Here is a 27,806-nt window from a genome sequence, read left to right on the forward strand (position 1 = left end):
TCATTTCAGGAGAAGTGGAAAAGGTCGGGGGTGGAGGCGAAAGAAGCCCTGTTATAGTCAACTACTCTTTAGCTCCACCTCAGGAAGAGGCAGACTGCGCGCAAGAATAAAACGTGTTCCTTCAAGGAACACGCAAAGATTTACAAACGACCTTCAGCTGAGGCATTTGTGAGGCTGCCCTGTCCATGTTGAGATTGGGATGGGCGTTTTCCCCTAATCAGGCACTTTTATTAACAATTTGGTGCGTCAGCGAATGAAGTTGCTCTTCAGCCGCAGTGTTAACTGCCGGACCTCCAAACCCCGCAGAACGCCAGCTCGCCTGAGTTCTTGGTTTCCAACAAAAGCGTGGTCACACCAAAAACTTTTATCGCAGATAGGAAAACGGCCCTGAAACTTTCTTTTCCCGAAACCCTCACTCCCCTCCTACCCCACCCTCTGCGTTATGTGCGCCGCCTCTGGAGGTGAATAACCTCTTCGTCTAGAATGCCAGCTCTGCAAAATCCCAGGTACTAAACACAACCCGAGTAACCAACCTCCTGGGATAGAGCAACCCCCATACACAAGCCGCTGTTTTCCCCGAGGTTTGTTTTTTTGTTTTTTTTTTAAAGACAACCGTCCCATCGCCGCGCAATGCATACTAGAATAAGTAGTTCCTTCAACCGGCGAGGCCTGAGATCAGTTCCGAGCTCAGGTTGAGTCCCCGGAACAGCACTACAATTCCCATCGTGCCCTACGGCAGCATGGAAGGGGCGGAACGGGAGGGCGCGTCGCGCTTGCGCGGGTCGAGAGGCGGTAGAGTAGGAGAGGCTGCGGTGGAACTGCTAAAGCGTCTCCATGTGACAGTGATCTGGGTCCCAGCTCCAGGCGCCGCCCGACTCTGGTTTCCGACCCCAAGAACTGTCCACTGTCCCGGCACCAGCAGACACCAGCAGACGGGGGACACTTGGTGTTTTGGCGGTGCCGTCCGAGGACTTGGTGTGCGGAGTGAATTGTAGCCGCCGGTGCAGGTGCCTGAGGGAGCCCGCTGAGACCCCTACGTCTCCAGAGAGAGGCGGAGCGGGGATTTCTGTCAGCGCCGGCGCCTCTGAGCGCGGAGTCATGAATGGCTTCACGCCTGAGGAGATGAGCCGCGGCGGGGATGCGGCCGCCGCAGTGGCCGCGGTAGTTGCTGCCGCCGCAGCCGCAGCCGCTTCGGCCGGGAACGGAGCCGGGGCGGGCGCCGGGGCTGAGGTGCCCGGCGCCGGGGCCGTCTCGGCGGCTGGGCCCCCAGGAGCCGCTGGGCCGGGCCCCGGGCAACTGTGCTGTCTGCGGGAAGACGGTGAGCGGTGCGGCCGGGCGGCAGGCAACGCCAGCTTCAGCAAGAGGATCCAGAAGAGCATCTCCCAGAAGAAGGTGAAGATTGAGCTGGATAAGAGTGTAAGTGACGGCGGGACGGCCCTGCCCTGCCCATCCCCTAGGGGTTCCGGGAGCGGTGCAGACAGGGGTTGTTGGGCGCGGTGTTCAGGGGTTCCTCCCGCCCCCGACCTTGCTGCAGTGCAAACCCCTTGTGGGGTCTCTGGTAGGAAGCAAATAACAAAGTCGCAGCAACTGCGACCACTGCCCGCAACAGACACACACTTGCAAGCAGTGGTTTCTCTCCCCGCCCCCCAACTCCCCACCCCCCCGCTGCCTGCGTCGCTCCCGCTCACTGTCTTCCCCCTTCCTCCGTCGCAGAGATCGGGAAACGAAACAAAGGGAACAGGCGCACGGAGTGTCGGGGGTAGTTTAGTTGTAGCCGGGCAGCTCTTTCTGGAATGGAGGCGCCGCCTTTGTTTTGCTGTCCAAGCTGGCGTTTGGCCCAGGGAGTAGTTCCTCTGGTCTAGGGAAAGTGGAATCCTACAAGGACCTGACACCGCAGTCAGGAAAAATCCCTAGTATGGAGTGAGGGAGGCCGAGCTCGCCCCGCGCCTTGCAGGGAGCGGGCGTTGTGAACTGTGGCGGCGGTGTCAGCAGCCAGGGCAGCTGCTCCGAGCGTGGGGAGCACGTAGTCTCTGCGGCTTTGCCATTCGTTTGGCAGCCATCAGGATTTCTTTTTCCCTCCTTTTGCTTGTCTGTTCTTTGGACCGTCTACGAGGCTTTTAGAAACAACCATTGCCACTTTTCAGAGCTCTGTCTGGTGGTAAATGCATAACAAGATCTCAGAACCTCGCTTATGTCCTGCTTATTTTTAACTTGCACTGAGCTTGGAAGTTAACAGCCTATTAGCTGAGTCTTTAATTGTTTAGTTTTTCTAAGGAGTAACTGTTAGTATATGAAGTCCAGTATTTCAAATGTTACTATACAAGTTCTCAAGACTGTAAATAAAGTTTTTGAAAAGTTTGTGATCCTTTCTGACTGTTTATACAGTCTGCAGTCATGTTCATGAGAAACTTTTCAGTTAAACTTGAGTAATTTCACATTGCTTTGGTTGAGTTAACGTATTACAGATAAATATATTCATTTAATACGCAGAAAAGTTTATAATTTCAAATTTAAGTAGGGTATGAAATCAATAGCTTATTTGTAAAAATGAATAGTTTTGCATCTGGGTTATCATTTGGGTATTGAATTAGAAAGACTAGGAAGCATATATCATGCTACTAACCTATGCTCTTTAATAGAGAAAATACTATCGTGTAGCAACACTGGGCAACATCATCATTACCTTCCTTGTTAGAAAAACAACATGACCTAACTCATCTATTATAGTTCACCTTCACTGCAATTTGATGACAAAATCCAGAGGGTTGGAATTTCTCATTCTCCTTCTCTGCCTCTCTCCCCTTCCTTACTGCCACCCCTCCCCACCCCACTTCCTAATCCTCTTAACAATATTGCTAGACATGGTATGTTTTAACTGGGTACAGGACTTTAAAAAGAAACATGCCCTTGTCTTAACAATGGAATTGTTAAGACAAGGGCATGTTTCTTTTGAAATTGATTGTTTCAATTTGATTGTTTTTATATTTAATAATTCACTGGTGGCCTCTGTATTTTATTAATATATAGACACATTTTACTGTAGTCATAAGTAGTCTGTGAAATTTTTCTGTTTCAGGTAAGGCATCTTTACATTTGTGATTATCATAAAAACTTAATTCAGAGCGTTCGAAACAGAAGAAAGAGAAAAGGGAGTGATGATGATGGAGGAGATTCACCTGTTCAAGATATTGATACTCCAGAGGTAGGGGAAAGTTTTTGTATGTTAGATGTAAATCCTAAGTACTAGTCCATTATAAAACTTTGATGAAAATATATGAACAAATTTTTTAAAATACTTGAAACATTTGAAAAATCTGAAAATGAAAGCAAAAATAAATATAGCCAGGTAACGAGCATTTCTACAATTTGACTTGTTATACTTTCAATTGACAATTCTTATAGTTCTATTTTATAACTTTTCCCCCCAATTTTTAATGTTTATCCTCAAAAGATTAAAGTGTTTAATACATTTATAGTTTTGATTATATAAAAGGCTTTTTAAATAATGGAATGAAATTTTTATTGTGCTGCAATTGAAATGTTGTATATATCAAAGATAAGTTTTTAACAAATTGCATGAATTAATTCATGTTAATTTTTTCCAGGTTGATCTATACCAGTTACAAGTAAATACACTTAGGAGATACAAAAGACACTTCAAACTACCAACCAGACCAGGACTTAATAAAGCACAACTTGTTGAGGTATTTATGAGTTTTAAACTATTTAAAACTTTAAATGAGCTTAGTCATACCAAAAAAAAAGGTCATTAAATGCTAATGAAATTGTTAACATAGTGCATGTAACAATATATTTTCATTAGAGAGATCAAAATTAATTAACAAAATCTATTGTGGAAGAATCTAGTTACCTAGAAATGTTTGTCTACCTCTTAGGAAATTTCTTTATGTAATCACTACTCAATGGATTGTATGTAGTTTTCTAAGCATCTTCTAATACTGGCTTTCAGAAATATTGAGTGAAAATTTTTTATTCTCATTCTAGAAATATGTTTGTTTTAAAATTTCATTTATTCAGTAAATATTTATTGAACACGTAAATGAGGTATAATAAAATAAATTAACAAGCTTTGGCATCTTTATTAGAATTTATTTTTTAAATATTCTGATGGAATAGGTCTTACAGGTAAGCCCATAAACAGTAGTCCCATAACTTTCTGATTTAACCATTTCAGAATTTGTCCTTGTTGATGTTTGTTTTATTTTAGGCATCCATGTGTTCTTCATATCTAGAAGATACAAAAATGTATATCCAAGCTTTTACTTAAATAGTTTGCTTTGATATAGGACTTCTAGTCCTTCAGTGAATTTTGAAAAGTTGCATGTGTATGTGTTCTCAGGAAATAATAGAACCAAGAAATCTGTGCATGATATTAAGATGTTTATTGGTAATATATATTTATACTTTAATCGTATTTAAAATAGAAATGGTTAACCCATTTGACAGAATAGAAATGTTTATATAAATTTTCTTATATTCTTTAGCTTGAATTTAATCCAACGTTTTCTAAAATGTGCATATTAAATAAGATAAAAGATGAATAGAAGGTACAGTTCTTTGGCAGAATGCTTTTTAACATTGTTAAGATCCAATATTTAAAAAAAAAAAAAAAGATCCAATATTTTAACTTTTTAGCCAGAATTTCTTCTTCCTTCTTGCCTTGGCAACAAAATTCATTTTTTTCTTTAAATCTGATTAGAAGATCTAGTCCTTTGGATTGTATAGCACATTACTATAACATAAATATAGATATTACCTGCCATGATAGAACTGTATTGATATATACAAACACTAATTGAGTGCGAATACTTTTGCTCTGGGACAAATGAGAACCAAAGAACTGATTATTATAAATGTTATATTTAAATGACATGTTTTTAAATGCATAAACCAAACTTGAAGTTTTGAATAATCTGATGTTCTTAAAAATTTTTATATTCTAGGGCTATTTTCTGTATTAGAAATGAGAAATAGCCATAATTCAAATAGCCGTGAATGTTATAATTTACTTAAGTCAGAGATCCAGATATTTATGATTCCAGAGTTGAATAACTATCCTCCTTACATCTCGTAATTATCATTTAGATAACTTTTGTTTAAGAAGTTTTATCTTCTAGACTAAATATGCATAAGAGCTACCCCAGTTTAGTCTATTGTACTTCTTTTGGTAGCTGCAGTGCACTTGATAGATTAGCACAGTGAAAAGGCAAGAAAGCAGGTAAACATTCTTCAGCAAACATCCCTCTTTCCCCTCATTTTCCATTCATAATTTTTATTCATAAAAATTGTCAGGAAATCTTAAATACTGCCAATAAATGAATGAATGTAAGTTGTAACAAACATATTTGTAAGGTATTTCGTGGTTTTGTTTCTCTAGTAGCAAAACTTTTTCAACTTCATATTTGTCCTTTTTCTCTGAGTAGGGTCTAAACCATTATTACATGGTGCATGTGGACTCATACATTCCATTTTATTTCATTGATATTTAAAATGTCAACCTAAAAATACTTACTTCCTAATCTAGATTCCAGTTAAAAAATTTAAAATAAGTAAAAGGAAATACACATTCTAATTAATGTATATTTATTTGAGTGGGCTGAAGGTCCCTTTAAAATCACACTGTTTCTTGTTCATAACATCTTATTCTTATATGCTTTTCACCCTGTTCGTATTTTGTTAAATGCAATATATTTTTAAAAGGAAATAGCTCTTGTCATCACATACCACTTTTTCTTTTGATGAAAGTGTTTTTTACCTAGTTTATGAAATCTATTAATATCTATAATTTAATTTCCTCAATTTTTTTTTTCTTTATAGATAGTTGGTTGCCACTTTAGGTCTATTCCAGTGAATGAAAAAGACACCTTAACATATTTCATCTACTCAGTGAAGAATGACAAGAACAAATCAGATCTCAAGGTTGATAGTGGTGTTCACTAGGAGAGATGGAATTGAGACTGAGACTTGGATATTCAGATGTTAAGACTGTTGACTGTTTTTTCACATGTAGAAATAAATGTTCCTTGTGTATTTTTTCTACAGAGGATTTTCTCTGATTTTATTTTCTTTGTTTCTGACTCTAATAATTAGTTGGAAACTCATATTAAATGAGCTTTCCTAGATTAACACATATTTTAAATAAAGGTTATTACTATTATAGTTGCTTCAGTGTATTTATTTTGTGAAACTTGATTTTTATTTTAAACTGACCTTCATGGAACAGTATTAATTGAGATTTTAATATAAAGATCATTTTGTCATTCCCCCACCTTTTTTTTTAATTCTGAGTAAGAAATTAACAAGTTAAGGAGAAGTAACAAATATAGTTCATTTGCTTTCTCTGGGACAATCTGGTTTGAAATTAAGGATACCCTAAATAGCATTATTTTGTAAAGCGCTTTTTAGTGTTAAGTTTTAAAAAATAGACTTCCTTTGGGATGCAATTTCTTTTTTATTTCCTTTTTTATTATTGCTTGATGAAGTATCAGGAAGAAAAAACAGTTTAATTTAATGCCTGCCTCTTTCCAAAGACTTAATGTGCCATCAAAAGTCAGCACAGTGCTACAAGTTCAAATAAGAACATAGAATCAAATAGTTTTAGATGTTTCTTTAAATTTTGTCTTAGAGAAAAGGAGTTTATATGGCATGAATATAAAAAGAATCTCAAAATGCCGCTTAATTTCAGTCGTGTCCTGTGCTGTTTACATTGCAAATTAAAACTAATAAATTGGAGAGATCTAAAAGTCTAACAAGATCGTTGGAATTTAGTCATGCATAGCTGACTTGATTTATATTTTATTTCCTTATCTCCTTCTCTGCCAGTTCTCTACTGAATATTTTTAACCTCTGCTTTTCCTGGATTGTATTACTTACCCAGGTTCTTAAAATTATAAGTGAAATTTACATTTTGTGACATCACAACAAAGCAGTCTGGAGTGAAGTGTTCTGAGATCGTGGTGTAGATTTTAGGCTGGAAATGGATGAGACCATTAATGTAACTCAGGGTTTCTCAAAGTTGACAGTTGTGTCTGATAATTCTTTATTGTGAGAGGCTGTCCTCTGTGTTGTAGATTTAGCAGCATCACTGGCGTCCACACACCAGTGCTAGTAGCACTCTGAAGGTGTGATAACCAAAAATACCTCTCACCATTGCCAAACATCCCCTCGTTGCAAAATCACCCTTGGTTAAGAACCACCTTTGTAGCTAAATCTCTACAGCACTGGTTCATTAGAAGGTGAGTCTGTCTGGCTGAGTGTATTGACAGCTAGAAAATACGGTGAACAACAAAGTAACGCCATTGTTTTTGCTGTGACCATTTAAACATTTACTTCTTTACTGATGGGTAGAAGCTGTGATAATTGGTATTATAGAATCCTCTCAGATCTGGCATTCCAGAAATCTCTCTGAAAACTTTTGTCTTAGCTATATGAAAATGAACCACATAGTAACAAGATGTTTATTTGAAGAAAGTATTACTTCCAAATTTTATATTTTTACCTAAACTTACAAAGACTTAATTTTTTAATAAAAACTTAACTGTAGGCTTACTTTTTCCTGTAAAAAAACTCTATTCTTGTGAAAAAAGCTGGAAATTATTTGCTTACATTAAAATGTCTGTTTATGAGTATAACCTTGGACTAGCAATGTTAGTTTCATATAGTTATTTGCATAAAATGTAGTTGAATAAAAAATGAATTAGTGTTCTAGGTGTTGATTATCCAATAAATCCTTGTTAGAACAATTTAAAACAGGAAAAACTTAGAATTTAAGAACCTCATCAAAGCTGAGGAACTCAAAAAGTAGTAATGTAAAAGTTGGTTTTATATAAAATGTTTAATTCTGTGCTGTTGTGTTTAAAAAATTGTGAATTCTCTAGAAACCATTTGTATCAAAACAAAAAGTCAATGGAAACTCATCTGTAGAGCTGGGGTTACTTTTATTGTTAGAGTATCAGAAGATTGACTGCCTTTGGGGTAGAAGAAAGAAAACAATGATGTGTTCAAGAAATAAGTCAGTTATTTGGTGACTGAACAATTTAGGAAAAGGCTAAAAATTAATACCTGAAATATATTTAAGAAAACAAGCTCTATTATTTGTACATAAAGTCTTTTTAACTGAGGTGAAATACACATGATATACAATTAACATTTTAAAGTATACAATTTGGTAGTATTTAGTATACAGTGTTATACAACCACCAGCTCTAATTTCAAAATTTTTTCATCACCCCATAAAAACACTCATAGGTAATCCCAATTCTTCTCTTCCCCCATCCCTTGGAAATCTCTAATCTGCTTTCTGTCTCTGGAGTTGCCTATTATGTATGTATCATATAAAGGCAATCATACAATACAGTTAACTCTTGAATAACGCAGGGATTAGGGCCATGGACCCTCCTTGCAGCCAGAAATCCACGTATAGCTTAAGACTTGTCAAATACATACTTAATTATTAATAGCCTAATGTTGAACCTTAACTGATAACATACATAGTCGATTGACATTTTGTAGTTATATGTCTCATATACTGTATTCTGAAACTAAGCTAAGCTAGAGAAAAAATGTTACTAAGAAAATCATAAGAAAAAAATACATTTACAGTATTTATTGGGGAAAAAACCTGTATAAGTGGACCCACATTGTTCAAACCCATGTTGTTCAAGAGTATAAGTGATTTTGTGTCAGGGTTCTTTTACGTAGTGTAATGTTTTCAAGGTTCACCCAAGTTGAAGCACTTAAGTACTTGGTTATTTTTATGGCTGAATATATATATATATATGTATGTATGTATGTATGTATGTATGTATGTATGTATGTAATGGTATATACAGAGGGTGACAAAAAAAGTTTGCACAATTTAAGAAAGGAAAAAACTATTAAAATTGTAATAATATCACTGATAAAAAATAAATACAAGTCACATTTGACTCCCCAATTACAAGAGGTGCTCAAAGTGGTTACCATCAGCATAATTTTCCTTTCTTAAAATGTGTATATATTTTTTTGACACTCTGTACATACCACAGTTTGTTTACCATTCATTTATTGATAGACATTTGGGTTTCTGCCTTTGGCTTTTATGAATAATACTGCTATAAACATTCGTATACAGTTTTCTCATGGACATGTTTTCATCTCTTGCATATAAACCTAGGAGTAGAACTGCTGAGTCACATGTTAATTCTATATTTAGTGTTTTGAGTAACCTCCAAATTTTTCCGTGGTGGCTGAACCGTTTTATATTTCCACCAGCAATGAACATGATTCCTATTTCTCCAAATCACCAATACTTATATTTCTTTTTTTTTTTTAATAAAAGCCATCCTACTGGGTGTGAGGTTCTACCTCATTATGGTTTTGATTTGCATTTCCTTAATGACCAATAATGACAATCTTTTCACGTGCTTTTGGCCACTTGTATATCTTCTTTGGAGAAATGTCTATTCAAGTCCTTTATTCTTCTTTTAATTGGATTTTTGTCTTTTTGTTGTTGTGTTTCGGAGTTCTTTATTCTGAATATTATTCTGGATATTAAATCCATAGCCGATATATGATTTGCAGATATTTGCTTCTATAGATTGCCTTTTCACATTCTTGATAATGATCTTTGATGCACAAGAGTTTTTAGTTTCTAGGTAGTCCAATTTATTGAGTTATTTTTTGTTGTTATAGCTCAGACTTTTGGTGACACTTCTAAGAATCCATTGCCACATCTGAAGTTTGGAAAATTAACCCCTATGTTTTTGTCTAGGAATTTTATAGTTTTAGCTCTTAAGGTTATTGACCCATTTTTGAGTCAGTTTTTGTATATGGGGTGAGTTAGAGGTCCAACTTCATTCTTTTGCATGTGGTTATTTAGTTCTCCCAGCACCATTGGTTTCATGAAGACACTATTTCTCTACTGCATGATTTTGGCACCCTTGTCAAAAATCTATTTGCCATACATGTTTAGGTTTATCTCAGTATTCTCAATTCTATTCCATTGGTCGATATTTCTGTGCTTATGCCAGTACTACACTTTTTGGACTGCTGTAGTCTTGTAGTAAGTTTTGAAATCAGAAGTGTGAGTCCTCCTACTTTGTTTTTCTTTTTCAATATTTGTTAGGTTATTTGAGCCCCCTAGAAGTTCCATATGAATTTTAGTATGGGTTTTTCTATTTCTGCCAAAAAGACCCTTAGGATTTTGATGAGGATTATATTGAGTCTGTAGATCACTTTAAGATTGCCATATTCAGAATGTTAAGTATTATTAATATAATCCATAAACATGGAACATCTTTTCATTTATTTAGTGCTTCTTGAATTTCTTGCTACAATGTTTGTAGTTTCTAGTATACAAGGCTTTCACCTCCTTGGTTAAATTTATTCCTGATATTTTATTCTTTTTGATGCTAATGTAAGTGGAATTATTTTCTTTATTTTTTAGATTGTTCATTACTAGCGTATAGAAAAACAACAGATTTCTGTACATTTACCTGACAACTGCTGAATTTGTTTATTAGCTCTAGTAATATTTTTGTGTATTCTATGAGATTTTCTTTATATAGACTCATGTTACCTAAATAGAGGTAATTTTACTCTTCATTTCCAATTTGAACACCTTTTATTTTTCTAGCCAAATTGCTCTGATTAGGACTTCCAGTACAATGTTGAATAGAAGTGGTGAAAGCAGCCATCCTTGTTCTTCTTTTGTTTTTTTTGTTTTTTAGGAAGAGAGCTTTCAGTCTGTCACCACTGAGTATAATGTTAGTTATGGATTTTTCATAAATTCTCGTTATCATGTTAAAGAAGTTCCCTTCTATTCCTAGTTCGCTAAGGGGTTTTATCATAAAAGTGAAATTTTGTCAAATACTTTTTCTGTAACTATTGAGATTATCTTTTTTCCCCCTTTGTTCTATTACATCAAATGATTTTCTTATGTTGAGCTACCCTTGCATTCCTGGGATAAATCTCACCTGGTCATGGTATATAATCCTTTTAATGTGCTGTTGGGTTTGGTTTGTTAACACTTTGTTGAAGATTTTTGCATCTGTATTCATACGGGATATTGGATTGGAGATTTCTTATACTATCTGTCTGACTCTGATATCAGACTAATGATGGCCTCATAGAATGTGTTAGAAAGTATTCCTTCCTCTTGCATTTTTTGGAAAAAGTTAAGTAGGTTTGATGTTAATTTATTGTAAATATTTGATTGAATTTACTAGTAAATCCATCTGGTCCAGGATATTTCTTTGGTGGAAGATTTTTAATTACTGATTTAATCTCTTGTTATAGGACTGTTGAGATTTTTTGTTTTTTCTTGAGTCAGCTTTGGTAATTTGTGTGTTTCCAGGAATTTGTTCTTTTCATCTACATTATCTAAGTTGTTCTTATACAATTGTTCATGGCATTCTCTTTTAATTTCTGTAAGGTCGGTACTAATGTCCCTCCTTCTAGTTCTAATTTTAGTTACAGTTATGCCCTGCATAATGACATTTTGATCGATGATAGACCACATATACAATAGTGATCGCGTAAGATTATAATGGAGCTGAAAAATTCCTATTGCCTAGTGACATCACAGCTGTAGTAAGGTCACAGTGCAATGCATTACTCACATGTTTGTGGTGATGCTGGTGTAAACAAGCCTACTGCACTGCCAGTCACTAAAATATAACATACAATTATGTACAGTACATATGCTTGATAATAATAATCAACTTTGTTACTGGTTTATGTATTTGCTATACTATACTTTTTATTGTTATTTTAGAGTGTATTCTTTCTACTTATAAAACAATTTGCTATAAAACAGTATGGTGTGTTACACTGGCAACAGTCTCATGCATCTCATGTTTACCCCATCGCTTGATTGCATCATTTGTCTTGTACTTGATTTAATCTCATTTTATTTTCTATAGTAACATGCTATAAGGCTTGTTGTCTAGGGGCAATAGACTATACCATATACCTAGGTATGTAGCAGGCGATATCATCTATATTTGTGTATAAAGTACACTCTGTAATGCTCACACACACACACACAAAAAACACCTAATGACTGTATTTGTATCTTCTTTTTTTCTTAGTAGTATACTTAAAGGTTTGCTAAATTTGTTTATGTTTTATTTGGTGTCATTGATTGTATTTTTTAAATTTTCTATATCCTTTATCTCTGCTCTAATCTTTATTATTTCCTTCTGCTGGTTTTGGATTAAATTTAATCTTCCTAGTTTCTTAAGATGTAAATTTAGATTGTTGATTTGAGAACTTTCTTCTATTTTAATGTAGGTGTTTACAGCTTTGAATTTCCCTCTGGGTACTTCTTTCACCACATCCAATAAGTTTTCATACATTTTACTTTTGGTTTCACTCATCTCAAAGTATTTGCAATTTATTTTGTGATTTCTTCGGTTCATTGGTTGTTAAGGATGCACTGTTTAATTTTTACATGTTTGGAGATATTCCAGTGTTTATTCTGTTATTGATTCCTAGCTTAATTCCACCATGGTTAGAGAAGATAGTTTGTATGATTTCAATTATTTTAAATTTATGGAGAATTGTTTTATGACTAATATCCTAAAGAATGCTCCATGTGCACTTGAGAAGAATGTGCATGTTGCTTTTGTTGGATGGAGTGTTCTGTATATATCTTTAGGTCTAGTTGATTTGTAGTGCTCACGTCCTCTATTTCCTTATTAATCTTCTGTCTGGATTTCTATTAAGGTAAGGTAGCGAGGTCTTCAACTATTATTTTAGAGCTGTCTATTTCTCCCTTCAGTTCTGTCAATATTTGTTTCATATGTTTTCTGGCTCAGTTTGATGTCTATACATTCATAATTTGTATATCTTGTGAATTGAGTCTTTTGACAATGCAAAATGTCTTTCTTTGTTCCTTGTAACAATTTTTTATTTACAGTCTATTTTGTCTGATATTAGCATAGCCACCCTAGCTCTCTTGGCTATAATTTACATCAAGTTTAGATGGCAAAATTCAGATTATGATATCTAGGTAAGTGATGGTGATTCAAAAATAAATTTTTGTCATTGTATATTAATTTATAGAGTTAGTTTAAAAATGTCAAGCATTGTCTTGTGTATATATATATGTGTGTGTGTGTGTGTGTGTGTGTGTGTATTTTTCATAGATTAGTACTGTTTAGAATCCATCCTTTGAGATTATGGAATTCCTTATATTTCTTTCTAGCTGAAAGTTGATGCTTTGAACTTTATTTTATGTGTCATGTCCTAGTTACATGGATAGTCTACTGGTCAGCTTTAGTCCTCAAGTAATAGTTGTATTAATTACTATATTATCATGTATGTGAATATACATATGTGTGTGTGTATTCTTTTTAATGTATACTTAAGGCATCAAATCAATTTTGTGCCCATAATACCCAGTAGAGATTTTTTACTTCTAAACCTCTGGCAATTAGATCATATATGCTCTTTGTTGAAAATTGACTGTAGATTTTTATTCGTAAAGAATATATGGGCTACATATATGCCACACATTTCTCTGTAGATATACCACCCTACAAAGATGAACACAGTATGGTGGTACCATTCTGTAGAAGTAAATTGAGAAAGCTAATTCACTACCAGTTTACTATAATTTTCTAATATCAGTTTCTCTTCAAAATCTTTGAGAGAAAAATTTAGGCTTAGGCTGTTAATGCAAGATGATTATTATAAACATGTAAATTTGATTATTGTTTCCTTTTGGGAAAATTATTTTAAAGCCTGTAGTGCTTTACTGAGGATTATTTACATGTTAAAAGCATCTGCCACAATATATTTTGCAAAAATGATTTATTATGGAAAGAACTCGTGTGTATCTGTTGGCAATTATAAGGAAGTTAAAGTTGCAAAATGATCTCTGAATGTTCTTATCTGTCCTCCTCTTCCTCCAATAGTTGTTGCTCATTGTTTTGGTTCTCCATATTGCTTCCAATTCTCTAATAATCCTTTAGGATTAGTACCAAATCCTAGCACACAAAAATATTCAAGGAATCCCTATGGATTATGATGAGGAAAAGAGAAATTTTATCAAGAAGACATGCGCTATTAGTATTACTGTCAACTTTGTGCTCAGGATCATTGGATTCATAGTGAGAACAAGGATATAGAAAACTAAAGGAAAAATACAGAAACTTATTCAGTAAGCATTTAGGATGTATGAGCTATCCGAAATGAACAATGTATTCCATACAAGTAAAGGTTTGCTTTCCTAAAAAGAAAATAGATTAGATGATGCTATTAAATAATGTAGTAGTTAACACTCTAGATGCTAGAGGGAGAATGGCCATATTTAAAACCTGGGTCTACTGCTCTGATAATGTAACCTTAAACAAGCTATTTAATCTCTCTAAACCTTGGCACTTTGGCCATAGAACAGGGATCATGACAGTATGTACCTCATTCAGTTGTAAGACAGTGTTTAGAACAATAGTAAATTTTTAATAAAAGCTTAGTTGTCTTGTACCTGAAAGCTATTGAAAAAATAAAGGGCCTATTCATTAATAAGACTGAATGAAATTCGGCTTTTCAAAACATAATGACCTAGTCAGAAAATGTTGCATAAGGTAAGTTGTGTGAATATTCATTTTTTTACATTTATTTGGTCGTATAAGAAAGAATGTATGCTTCTATAATACAATAATTTCTAAAAGAATGTAATTGAATTTCGTATTACAAAGTTATTTCTGGAAAGAATATGATGAAGAATAATTACTATAATCTATAAAATTCCATTTATTAAATATTTAGCTTTTTTTCAAATACTATTTTTCTCATCAGGTTTTAATTGTAGTAATAAGGGATCATTTATTCAAAAGCCATTGTTGCCTCACATATGCCCTCACTCTGTTGTGTCATTTCTAGAGATACTGAATCTTTACCACTTATTTTCTCCCTTAAAGAGAGGCTATACCAAGTAGATAATGAAACTGGTTAACTAATGATTTTCTTTATTTACCTATTCTATGCACTGTTCCAGAAAGGATATAAGACTTTCATTATTGAGGTAGTCCGATTTTAATACCAGTCAACTCAGTGAAGAAAAAAAAGCCCAATCAAATCATGTTATGTTGAAAAAACAAGTTTGATTTTTTTTTAACTGTTCTACTTCATGCATTTTTGTAGGAGGTCTTACTATTTGAAAATATGTTCTGGCTTATGTTTATGCAGATTTTAAGAGGAACTGAATTCTGACTGCCTCAAAATTATTTGTTTCAGCCCAGTAACACTTATTGAACACCGAATAGATACCAGATACCATAGGTGTGGTCTTCACAAGCAGATTAGGGATCTCCAAGGATCTATTTCCATTAAATAATGTCACTATTATTCACAAAAGGATATCTCCTAGATTTACTACTGGTATGGTGCTTCTCCAACTTGTCCCCACAGCAATATTTTGTATAGCACCCTATACCTCTCCTGTCACAGGCTTCACATTTATAAATAATTATTTGCAATTATTACACTTTTGATAGAATACAAATTCCAAGAAGACAAGTCCATCTTATTCAGTACTACATCCCCCGATCTTAATAATAGCTTGCACTTAGTGATCGTGTAATAAATTTTTATAGCATGAAGGACTTTCTGAAATCCCACTATGGGGGCATAATCAAAGCTGTTTCTAACAATCAGAAAATACCTTTGAAGGCATCTGTTTTATTTACTTTTAAAATTCATGTGACTTTTTAATTCTCATCCATTAACATGGTGTTTTCTTTTAAATGTATGTTTTGTTGTTCTCAAGAAAAATTGATACATTGGGATAGGCCTCAGAGCTTTAAGGATACAACTGTGTGTGTGACTGTGTGTAGTATATGGGCTTTGGAATTAGGACTCTGCTCAAATTCTTGCTTTAATTTTTGGCAAATTCTTAAACTTGAGTTAGCAGCCAAAAAATGGGTTTAAGAATACTTAGCTTGAAGGTTATTGTTATTTTTAAGAGAGTAAAATGAACATGTACTTAAAATAGTGCATGCATAATATACTCAAATATTGGCACCTTTTCCCTCTTACTAGAAAACTTCTAGTTTCCCTTCTAAGAACCTCAATTTGTATCTGATTCTTTCCATTAAGTATTAGATGGTCAATAACTCAACTAAGAACTAAAGATTCTCAGTCTTTGAGCCAGGATTATGGCTATTCATCTGGGGTACAGAATTCTTTTACTGAACATAGTGAACACTTCATAGATGAAAATTTTCTAGCCAGAATTTTTAACCAGTGCCAACAATGTCCACAGAGAATAATTAAATTGAATTAATTTTTATTACTACTTATTTAACACAAGTTTGCTTGTCTTGGACAAGTAAAAATTTATAGAATCTGTGCTTCATTGCACTGGATAGAAACTAGAATTGCAGTTACACTGATATAGTGCAGTTTCTGGGAAATTAAGGGTGGTGTTCTCCAGAATACATGAAGATTCTCAGTGATTGTTGCAAGGGATCACAAAAGAGATCTTTGGTCCAAAGAAGACATCTCTGAAAGAAAATAGAACATCGGTTACATTTAGCTGAAAGCTAAGATATGTATTATTCTTTTCTGGGTTAAAAATGGACAGTGATTTCCAGGATTTCAGATGACTATTCTTTTTAGGTGAATAAAGTACAAAGAGAATGAATGGGAGGACTTGCCACAGGAGACACAAAGACCAAGAAGGTAATCAATTCTACTTTACACTATTTGTCACTGATATTACAGTACCATTTATTTATAAATAAAAGGAAAATTAGTTGATGTCAAAACCTTATAATCATACAAAAAAAAACACCTCATTACTTTGATATGAGTGGGATGGGCCATGAAGTTTAAATCTATAGATAAGACAGAAGATTAAGCATCTCTTAGAAAGTCAGTAAATAAATTTCTAGTTTTTATAGGGAAGGAGAAATGTTAAGCTACTCTACTCTTGTTGAAAAGATCACAAAAGGTAATGTATAAAAATGTATGGAGAGGGTGGCTGGTTAGCTCAGTTGGTTAGAGCGCGATGCTCGTAACACCCACCAGGGTTGCCGGTTGGATCCCCACATGGGCCTGTGTGAGCTGCGCCCTCCCAACTAGATTGAAACAACTACTTTACTTGGAGCTGATGGGTCCTGGAAAAACACACTTAAAATAAATAAAAAGTTTTTTAAAAAATGCATGGAATAATATAAAATGGTATATATGATTATGGCTTATTAGAAATATACTTAGTGTATAATGTACAACATGATAACTATAATTAGCACTGCTGTGTGGTATTTTTTGAAATTTGCTAGCAGAGTAAACCCCAAAGGTTCTAATTACAAGGAAAAATTTTTAAAATCTTGGTAACTATATGAAGTAATGCATGTTAACGATAACTAAACTTACAGTAATCATTTTGTAATAGGTTTATGTCTGTCAAGCCATTATGCCTTGTACCTTAAACTTATACAGTGCTGTATGTCAACTGTATCTCTAGAAAAATGCAAAAAAATAGGATGTCAAATTAAAACTTGTGTTTACAGGGAGAAAAAAATATGTACATATATAAATATAAATATAAATATAAATATAAATATATATAAATATATATATATATATATATATATATATATATATATATATATATATATATATCAAAATAAATTTATTGCTCCTGGGGAAAAGATAACCTCAAATTACATAGAAATTACTTTTATATATTCATACTTTTATTCTCATTCATTAACACAGCTAATCATAAAAGTGTATCATAAAATAAATACAAGCACATTTCTGTAAATTGGATTCAAACTTTATAATTACAAAAAAGCAAACATGGTATTTTAATATTAGATGGTATTTCATTTATATAGTCTGGGGAAAATTAAGTCATTTTGTGGAATCAGTTAACTCACGTTCTTGAAATTATCATTGAGTACCGTGTTTTTCAAACTTGTCATACATCAAAAACACCTAGAGAGCTTGTTAAGCCATGATTGCTGCTCCTCACCTCCAACATTCCTGATTTAGTATCTCGAGCCCAAGCGTAGATACACATTGTTAATAAGAATTCAGCTGATCCTGAAGCTGCTGTTCTGAGAACCGCACATTAAGAACCAATTGGCTTGGTAGAAAAAACAGTCCAAATCAGAAGACCTGGTTTCTACTGTCAGTGCTGATATTAACTAGTTAGGTGGGATGGTGCTGGTCATTTTACCTCTCTGTACCTTTCCTTGATAAGATGATTATATCTGCTCTTTCTACTTCACAGGTTTCTTAGAAAAATGAAAATTTGATGACATGTTTAAAGTAATTAGAAAAAAACTTATTACGAAATAGCCCAGACCATAGTATTTGAAAGAGTCCTCGGTAACCAGGAACTAAAATCAAGAACTAAAAATATTTATTGGTTTATCTACTATTGTATTAAACTTAAAATAATCTACTTTCCAACTTAGTGGATAATTTTTATCTAGTTCATTGATGGTTAACTCATACATAGAGCTAGAAAGTCTTTGACCGTTACCAACCTTTTGTCCAGTTAATTACTTGATCCTGTTCACTGGAATCTTTTATCTAAAGCCTTTTATTAATTTTCATATTGGTTTAAAGTATCGACCTTGAAGTTGATCTCTGCTACTGATGGATTGTTTTGTGGTAAAAATCAGATAGGGAATTTAGAATGTAATAGATTGGAGTGTTATTAATTTTCTGGATTTCATTTGGTTTTATTAAAATCTACCAAACTCTGTTTCTTAAATTAAAACATTCAGTTCCACACACAATGGCGATAATTCTATAAAATAGCTGAGATTTGAACAGGATTTTACTAAAAAGGGTGAGTAATTTCAGCAAACTCATTATAAAGGTGTCTTTAAAAGAATTGTTATGCATACGTTTCATAGCAATATACTTTCCTTACTTTGGGCAGCAGAGCAATTCACTGAAGTTGCAGTAACAGATCATCTCACATCCCTTCCCATCCCAGAAATGATCCTGGGCGTTCACATCAATCTTTGTCAGGTCAGCTACTCCTTCAGGAAGGTTGTGACAGTTGCGATCTTTTAGTATCTTTCTGTAGCAAGAGAGTCGATTTGCAGGCATGGTTTGGACTCCTAGCAGCAAAGTTAGCCCAACGGTGACAGCAAGTACTATAAATTTCATGTTGGCTTTTGGCCCTGAGAAGAAAATCCAAAGTGTGTCAGAGTTTGGTTTTCTTTGTTTGTTTGTTCGTTTTAAAGATGGAATTCATCTACACATAAAGTTCTGTAGCATTCCCATAAACTGCATAGGAAGGAGTTGATTTTGTATTTCTCCAAGTTTTAAAACCATCTACAATAAAAATCACTTAGAACGTGTGTTAAAAATTAAATGCCTGTGATCTATGAGAAATGCTGGGGGAAGGGAAAAGGTGGTGGTCAGAGCTATAATTTGCACTTTAAGTACCCAAAGTATTTTGTGTGTGTGTGTGTGTATTCAGTAGAGAAAAACTGCTTTGTAAGATAGTAAAAGTCTGATAAATTTCTATAACAAATAGCATCATCCAGTACAGTGGTTCTTGACGTTGCACATCTGAACAATACTGTCAAAGAACTTGAGTTCCACTCTGATGGAAACAAAAAGCCCATTTATGCTGACATTGACAGAAAATATTCTATAGATATACTTATAATACAATTAAGTTTTTTAAATCTTTCAGAATTATTTCTGGGACACATTTTTGTTGCAATTTTTTCATAATATTGTGAATTTTTATTTCTACATAGATTGTTTCATTTTAGCTTCTATTGGAAACAGAGGCTTGAATTCCCCCTAATAAACATATAGCCTGTTCTTAAACACTTACAATGACGGGGAACTCATTATTGGCTAAGTCAACATATTCTACTGATATAATTCTAATGTTTCCCTTACTGTAAAATATTTTTCTGTAGTTACTGTCCACCAGTCCTAGTTTGAACTCTTGGAATTGTACCAAACAAGTCTAATTCCTCCTCCAGGAGATAACTCTTAAGTACAGCATTTGCATACAACTGTGGACTATTTATCATCTATTTAATCAGGCCTTTCTGCCTTCCATATGAGACAGGAAAAGAATGGAGGCTATTTTAGTAGCAAAATAGTGGAGGAACCAGAATCAGCATCCACAGCCATTCAGTTTTTATCTTGTTGACAGGTGCCAAAGTATCTTTGCTAGTGTGGAGTATTAAAAAGAGGGTAAGATAGATATGTTCATTGTATTAGGTTAGTGCAAAAGTCATTGCGGTTTTTGCAATTTTTTAAAATCTTTTAAACCGCAATTACTTTTGCACCAACTTAATACTTTGAAAGAAAACAATATTGTTGAAAGGAAATTTTAGTATGAAGTTTTCAGTGATTAGATACATCTACCAAGGCAGTAGACTGGAGGGAATTGTAGGGCTCACCTCATTTATTTCCCATCTCTCAGGAATCCGTATTCTTCCTTAAAAATTCAGTGTTTTGGCAAAAGTCGTGTTATGTATTGTCGGCTTTTTGTTGTTTTAAGGGAATGGATAAACCTGGTTCTTGTTACTCTGTTTTGGGCAGAAGCAAAGTTTTTTATGTCACTCTTACTATTTGTAGCTATTTTGGGAGGAATATGAAGGACATATACCCAAATCTTATAGAGCCTAAAAATGAACTGCGTGGTATGCTGGTAATTTTAATACTTAAGCCAAATTCTCAGAACTATGTTTTTCCCTTCTTTTACTCCTTTTCCCCAATTAACTTATGGCTCCTCTGACTCCCATTTTTTTGAATAGGGTAAGTAGCTATTGGGTCCCAAAATACAACAAATAAGGCCCATTATGGTTTGCACAAGGAGCCATTCAGGCTGCCCTTCCTACTTCTGGAATGATGCTTGTTTATTTTTTCTAGATGAAACAGGCTGCTGAAATATAGCCTGGAATCATTCCCTTATCTTCAGGTCCAAATCTTTACATACTGTCTCAGGTAACTTAGAATCTCTCTGCCCATACCAAGACCAAACTGGCAAGGGTATTCAGAAGAAAAGCAGTAAATATTGGTCAAGTGACAGAGTCAGAGAATAGCACTGATGTGGGGCTCACTGATAAAGTGATTAAGTAATTATGTGAGAGACAGGAAAACAGGAACAAGCTGGTTTAATCTGGTCCCATTTAACCAACTTTTCTTGAGTGTTTCCTTTATGCCAGGCACTATCCTAAGTACCAGGAATATCAAAGGAAAATATTAATAACTAAACCTATCCTCGTCCAAAAACTCCAGTTCATTTGCGAAAAAGCTACAATCAGTGCAGTGGCTTCCATATGCAATCTGGGTCCCCATTACCTCTCTGAAAGCATCTACCGTTCCTCTTGTTCATTCTATTCCAGCTATTCCTCAAAAATACCAGACCCGTTCTTGCTTTAGGGCTTTTGCACTGGTGATGTCCTCTCTTTGAAAAGCTCTTCCACCAGATGTCTGCACCTGTCACTCCCTCAGCCTCTTCAAGTCTTTCCTTACTTTGTTCCTCAATAAGACCTGCCCCACTATCCTATTTAAACTTATAGCTCTCCTCACACATTCTCAATCTGCCTTAGTGGCTCTACTTTTCCGTGGCATTTATGAACCTCTAAATTGTTATAAAATATTTTTATTATGTCTCCCCAGACTTGAATGTACACTCCAGGAAGGCAGAGTTTTGTCTGTTGTGTATCCCAAGCACCTGAAACAGTGCTTGGCACATTAGTGAAGGAATAGATCATATATCCTATCTCTAGATACTTAGTATTCTGACTAGAATACTAAACTCAAGACCTAGTTGCAGAGAGCTGTTTATTACTGAAATAGGTTAGTGAGCTGAAACAGTGCTTGGCAGGTTAGTGAAAGAATAGATCATATATCCTAATCTCTAGATACTTATAGTCAGAGGAGTTTCTCAGAATACTAAACTCAATATCTAGTTGCAGAGAACTATTTATTACTGAAAGAGGTTAGCGAGCTGTCAAATCTTTAAATTTACATGTCATCAGGTACTATTGTTTTAATTGTATTTAATTTTTTATAAATAATCTGATTTTAAAATGTACTTCCCAAATTCTGGTTATTTTCTTTTTTTTTCTTTTTTGGTCATAACTAACATTTATTATGGTCAGATATCTCATACCTGACTTAAAATATGTATATTTGTATGTGGTGTACATTTATCAGAAGCTTCAACAACAACACACACCATCTGCCTTTTCTCTAACCTCTCTCACTAGATTTTTCTCTATCAAAAGTTTGGGTCTATGGGAGATATAGGAGGAAAGTCATAAACTCATTTTAATCTTCTTGCCTAATGGATTTAAAGAATTTTTTTACTATTATTTTAAGTCTTTGGTATTTTAAAATAGCTTTTATAGCTTCGATCTTCCTACTTTTTTGTTATGTAGTAATGTTCTTATTTTTGGTAATCCAGCTTATTTGTCTAATTTTTATGGCTGTTGGATAAACTCATGCATTTAGCCAATTTCTCATTACCCTTCTTATATTTCCTGCATATAGTTATTGTTTGTTCCTGAACTCATTTTATGACTGTTAACTGCTTGTTTTCTTTCCATTAGATTCTAATTAGAGACATAAACCTGATTAGATTTTTTAAAAATATTTTTTTCTCGATAAAAAGTAATAATACCCAATGTAAAACATGGACAATACAGAAAATCATAGATAGAATAAAATTCAACCAGAGTTTTAATGTAGAGAGTACTGTTAACATTTGATGCCTTTCCTTTTGGTGTGCATAGTGAAGGTGTTAAGAAGGAGAAATTGATCTAGAAAAATGAAAGCTAACCTAGTAACAGAAAGCAGATCAGTGGTTGCCTGAAGTGGTACCAAGGAGGTGAGGACGGGAAAGTGTACAGAGGAACATGAGGGAATTTGTGGGTGATGGATAAATTCACTATCTAGATTGCGATGTTGATTCTTAATTATATACACATGGCAAAACCTTTCAAATTGTATACACAGTGCTAAACAAGCCAACAAAAATTAAGGAATAAAAAGTATTTGCTCTCCTGAAAAAAAAGGAGAAATTGAGAAGGCCAGTGACAGGATACTGGGAAACTCTAACATTTATGTTAGAAACATCATTTCTTTAAAACTCTAATTTCTTTCTCTGACTTACCTTCTACCACCACATACCCAGTGGCTAATACAATGCTTGGTCCATATTTGTAGTATTAAATGAATGCTTCTCTGAAAACACATTTTTAACCCTGAGCAAGAACCTACAGAAGTTTCATGTTACCCAAAAGACTGAACTTCTTTTGGCTAATCGTCCGGTCTTCTTTCCACTTGCCCTCCATACCTGTCATTCACTACTGCTGAGCTAATCGAGTTAGTCCAGTCATCTCTTCAATCTTTCACCTGTATCTTTACCTTGTTCTTCTCATCTCTTTCCTTTATGTTAATTTCTGACCAAACCTCAAACTCATCTGTTCTCAGAGGCCTTCCCCGATCTAGCACATACCACGCTAACAGCTTCCTTGCTCTATTTTCCCATAGCACTTATGTAGGATCTGTACTACAAGAACTGTGAATTTGGCTGAATAATGCCTTGTCATTGTCAACATTTTTCCTAAGCCAGTTAGCCATATGGAGAATGTGACTACCTACAGCTGGGAGTGGGAAATTCACTAAAAGCCATTTCGCCATTTAGTGATGGTCATTTTGTGAATTTACCTAGACCTGGGAAGGAAGATCAGGAAAGATCATAAAGGGCCTTATAGGACACGATAAGAACTTTAGATTTTTTTGAGTCTATTGGGAAACGATTGGAAGATTTTGATAGAATAGTAACATGATCCGATTTATGTCTTTAAAAACAATCTTTTTTTTTTTTTTTTACTCTATAAAGATGTGTTGTGGTGAGACAAGAGTGGAAGTAGAAAAAGAGGCTATCGGTGAAACTTGGTGGAAGATATGACGCAAGAGGGAAGGAATCAAGGTTAACTCTTTTTTTAACCTAAATGCTATTCACATTTATTGAGCTGAGAAAGAAGTGGATGCAGTCAATTTGGGGGAAATTCAAAAGTAAATGTTTGGACAAGTTTGAGATGCCTGCTAGACGTCCAAGTAAAGATGTTGGGTAGGGAGTTGAATATGAGTCTGAAGGTCAGGGCTGGAAATGCAAATGTGAGAGTCATCCAGATATTCACTGATAGTATTTACAGCTATTTTTTCTGGCAGGGTAGTGAGTATAGGTTGAAAAGAGAAGCGGCAAAGGACTGAGGGCTAGAGGGAACCAACATTCAAAGGACTGCAAGAGGAGATGCAGCAACATAAAGGCAAGGACTCTAACTGCTACTTTTTCTGCATCTCTCAGAATGCCCGCTTCAACGCTCGGCTCACAGTGTTCAGAAAATATTCACTGAAGGAATGAAAACTAAATTGCTGGAAAAGTAAGTGGGTATGTTGCCATACCATGCACCTCTCCTGACTATGTCCATGCCAGAGCATAAAATAGTGTTTCTGTCACAGTCTCAGTCACATACAACGATGGAAAGTTCCACACCTGGCAAGCACTTACTGGTAGTTTTATTTTTCTTTTTAACTCTTTAGAAATGACATGTGTAAGCTAGTCTTCTTTCTTTATTTAAGTGCAGATAAATGGTTTTAATTTTTATTTAGCAAGAGGAAAAAAACGTCTGAACCAGTATGTTCCTGTGATACATTGATTGGTTTTAACATTAGAAGACACCAACCTTAATTCTTGGCAATCCGTCAAAACCATATATTTTTCAAGTTCCAACAAGATGAAATGACTGGCAAATTTGAAGCAAATTACTCTATATTTTTTTAAGCACATGCACTTAAAATTCCTACTGGAGTATATCCAAATTATAGAAGAAAATAAGGCTGAAAACGGAATATCTGGAGGAATAAGCAAGACATCCTCAGTTATCCTTTTTTTAAATTCAATTTTATGTAATTAATGCTGTGCCTAATGTATGATACCATTCATATTCCAATAGTGGCATAATATTGAAAAGATCAATGCAGAGGATACAGAGTTATGGGCAATATGTTTCCAGTTAAGCAATAAATCATTGCCACCATCATATAGGTAGGGAATTGCAAATCTTGATTGTGTGAGGGTGTTTGGCACCAGAAAGCTTCTGACTGGTTGGAGTTAAATGGAGACTTAAAAAGAAAAGGTATTAATGGCCAAAACTAACAGGGCTCTGTAGTTTTAAGTGCTGAGACATTTATGGTGCAATGTTCATATAGGCAACTGATGTCAGTTCTGGGAACTGGTATTAAAAGAAGTGGAATGAAACTGAGTTGATGAATTAGACAGAAAGAGCAGTCCATTTTCAGATTTCTTTCAAAACATAGCAAGAGAGAAGCAAAAGCTACAAAAGTAAATGAAAATTACAGCCCAGAACTTGACATTTAAAATATCAAAATTATAGTTGCACGAGATTAAAATTGCTGTCCAGTCTGTGATGTTTTTCCATCTTTCTTAAGAGGATGAAAACCACTGTTATTTCAAAACTTCTCTCTGTTTCTTATTAACTGTGTCAGAAGAGGTTTGTGTTAGAATGACTGAATCCTGAAGTGAAACTTCTCAAAGTGTATGTTAAAGGAATTGAAGTGGTATTAGAAAGTGGGTAAGCCTTTCGAGCATCACTAAAACAAGAGAACTTCATCAGTAGAAAACTAAAGTCCATATCCTCCCTGAAGGTGATCTGGCTTCAGGCCTGTCAGAGAATGCTAGAAAATGATATTAATATTAATATTCAGTCTTGCATCATTCTTATTGTTTTTCTGACCACAATAGATCTTTATCGTGGAGAAAAGGACCAGCATTTCGGAGAGCTTTTCACAGACTGTGTAACTAAGTTAAGGAATTTAGGAGAGGAATTTTTATAAGCCCCAAAGGGAAAAAGGGTTCCCTTTATCTTAGCAGTACAGACAGTGCTGTGTCTCATGGCCGAGACACCAAGGATAAATTCAATGAATTCCCTTTTTGTGTCACACATTTATACCAGTTTCTTTTCAGGAATCGGGATTTTTAAAAAGCAAAAACCGTTTGCTTTCTTAGACATTGTAGTTAACGTGATGTCGAGTACATATTATAGAGATATAGCTATTGCATTTTTTAAAAATGATATACTTCATCATTCTCACATAGTTCTGAGAGATGGACTAATAAGCTCCTGTTATGTCAGACTAGATTCAGAGTGGATGTGTGTGTTAATCAGAACTAACAGAGAGGAAGCTGCCTCTTTTTAAAACTTTGATGAAGTGACTTTCCCAGTTAAGGAATTTACAGTTTCTCTTCTCTTTCAGTCTGATTCTTTTCCTTTATTCTAAGAAGCATCTTCTCTTTCAAAATACATCCGTCATTTCTTTAGAGGGTCTCTTTCTATCTTTCTCTTATGACTGAACACATAAATACATTTGCTCTATTCTGTAGCACTAGTTTGGAACAGAATAAATGACATAAAATGATTTTTAAGAAAAAAAATTACATACCTTTTCTTCTTCTTTCCTTTTGGTCTTCTTGGCAGAGGAATCTTTTAAAATGCTCCAACCCACTGGGTGAGTTTGGGCAAAAGGAGAAGAGAGGAGGTGCTGGAAGGAGGTTCTTCACAAACGAACCTTTGTCTGCCTTGTCTCTCGCCTGGGATTGACAGACTTGCTGCTCCAGCCAAAATTGGGGGGGGGGGGGGCAGGATGGAAGAGAGACTGGGCTGCACAGACTGCCTCCCGTGGGTTCTTACAAACCAGGCAAAGATGAACTAAACAGCTTCTTTACAGAGGGAAATAACGAGTCTATACAAGAACCCCAGAGAGGCAGACTTGGAGCAATAAAACATAAAACCGAGGGATTTAAAAAGAACACAGAGAGTGATTTTTGCCTTAAGAGAAATGTGTGTGTGAGAGACAGAAATGGAGAAAGAGAGAGACATTGAGACAGATAGGGACAGAGAGACAGAGAGTTAGGGAGAGAGGGAAGGAGGGAGAGAAGAAAAAGGAGGAAAAATGGCTAATACGATTTAGGAAAATAGCTGAGCACCTCGTCCTCTTCCACAGTTTGTGTTTTTTCACCAAGTTTTCCTCACCATCTGGATCTCTTATTATAACATTTTGGTTAGAGATATAATCCAACTCTCCAACTCCTCCCCCAAAAAGTCATTACCAGACAATGAAAAGCAAAAAATAAAACGACTAAAGAAGAAATCTATTGTATGTCTCAGAAATAAAGGCCCAAAAGCACTCTGTGTTGCGTGTTAGCACTGTATTGGAAAGTTAGCATCTGTTAGGTGTCCTTCACTTATTGGGTTTTTTAAAAATTCAATTTGGGATAGTGTTGCTGGAGTTGGAAATATTATAATAGAATAAGGATTATGTAGACAGAGAATGGAGGGAAGGTCATTCTAGGTTGTATCAATAAAGGCATAAAGGTGAAGGACAGGGTAACAAGTTTGGGAATTATAGGCAGTTTTGTGTCCTGGAACTAGGGAGGGTGGAAGATAAAAGTACAGGGCCAGAAAGAGACAAGTCGATGAAGTACCTCATATGCTATGCTAAAAATTGGGGGTTTTATCCTGAAGGTGAATGGACAGATGATGAAAAATATTTAAAAGGATGCACCCCTGACTGCAGTGTGAAAGAAGGATGGTATGAGAGGAAAGAGACTGGAGGGAGGGGGCTCTTGCAGTAATCCAGGAGAGAAGAGAGTTAGGAAGCAAAACTGAAAAGATTTGGTGACTAATTAGGTTTTTACGTTTAGGGTAGGTGTCGTTGAGAGAATGGTAGGAAACTTTATTAAATAATTTCAAAGGCTTGGCCCT

The 27,806-nt window shown here is 35.0% G+C and overlaps 2 protein-coding genes across 19 annotated transcripts in view; one reads left to right on the forward strand and one right to left on the reverse strand.

The window, feature by feature from the left end:
- Positions 1 to 209: 209 nt before the first annotated feature.
- Positions 210 to 27,806, forward strand: part of SAP30 (Sin3A associated protein 30) — a 109,591-nt gene continuing 81,994 nt past the window's right edge. For 4 of the 18 annotated variants that reach the window (XM_074338327.1, XM_074338324.1, XM_074338325.1 and 1 more), the window contains exons 1-3: positions 215 to 1,416; positions 3,077 to 3,202; positions 3,606 to 3,704. In XM_074338327.1, coding sequence (XP_074194428.1) covers positions 1,099 to 1,416; positions 3,077 to 3,202; positions 3,606 to 3,704 — 543 coding nt within the window. In that variant the 5' untranslated portion in view covers positions 215 to 1,098. Of the gene's footprint in view, positions 1,417 to 3,076; positions 3,203 to 3,605; positions 3,705 to 5,838; positions 6,179 to 16,626; positions 16,690 to 23,860; positions 23,951 to 24,328; positions 24,405 to 27,806 lie in introns of those variants that run through there. The other 14 variants (XM_074338320.1, XM_074338321.1, XR_012498127.1 and 11 more) reach the window with 11 other exon arrangements.
- SCRG1 (stimulator of chondrogenesis 1) lies at positions 16,278 to 26,643 on the reverse strand. Its single transcript, XM_019733179.2, has 3 exons — positions 26,485 to 26,643; positions 18,902 to 19,157; positions 16,278 to 16,511 (listed from the first exon to the last, which is right to left on the reverse strand). Exons 2-3 carry the CDS (start codon positions 19,141 to 19,143, stop codon positions 16,457 to 16,459), a joined length of 297 nt encoding a protein of 98 aa, XP_019588738.2. The 5' UTR covers positions 19,144 to 19,157; positions 26,485 to 26,643; the 3' UTR covers positions 16,278 to 16,456.

The sequence above is a fragment of the Rhinolophus sinicus genome, linkage group LG07 (genome assembly GCF_036562045.2).
Source record: "Rhinolophus sinicus isolate RSC01 linkage group LG07, ASM3656204v1, whole genome shotgun sequence".
In the NCBI taxonomy this organism is placed as follows: Eukaryota; Metazoa; Chordata; class Mammalia; order Chiroptera; family Rhinolophidae; genus Rhinolophus; species Rhinolophus sinicus.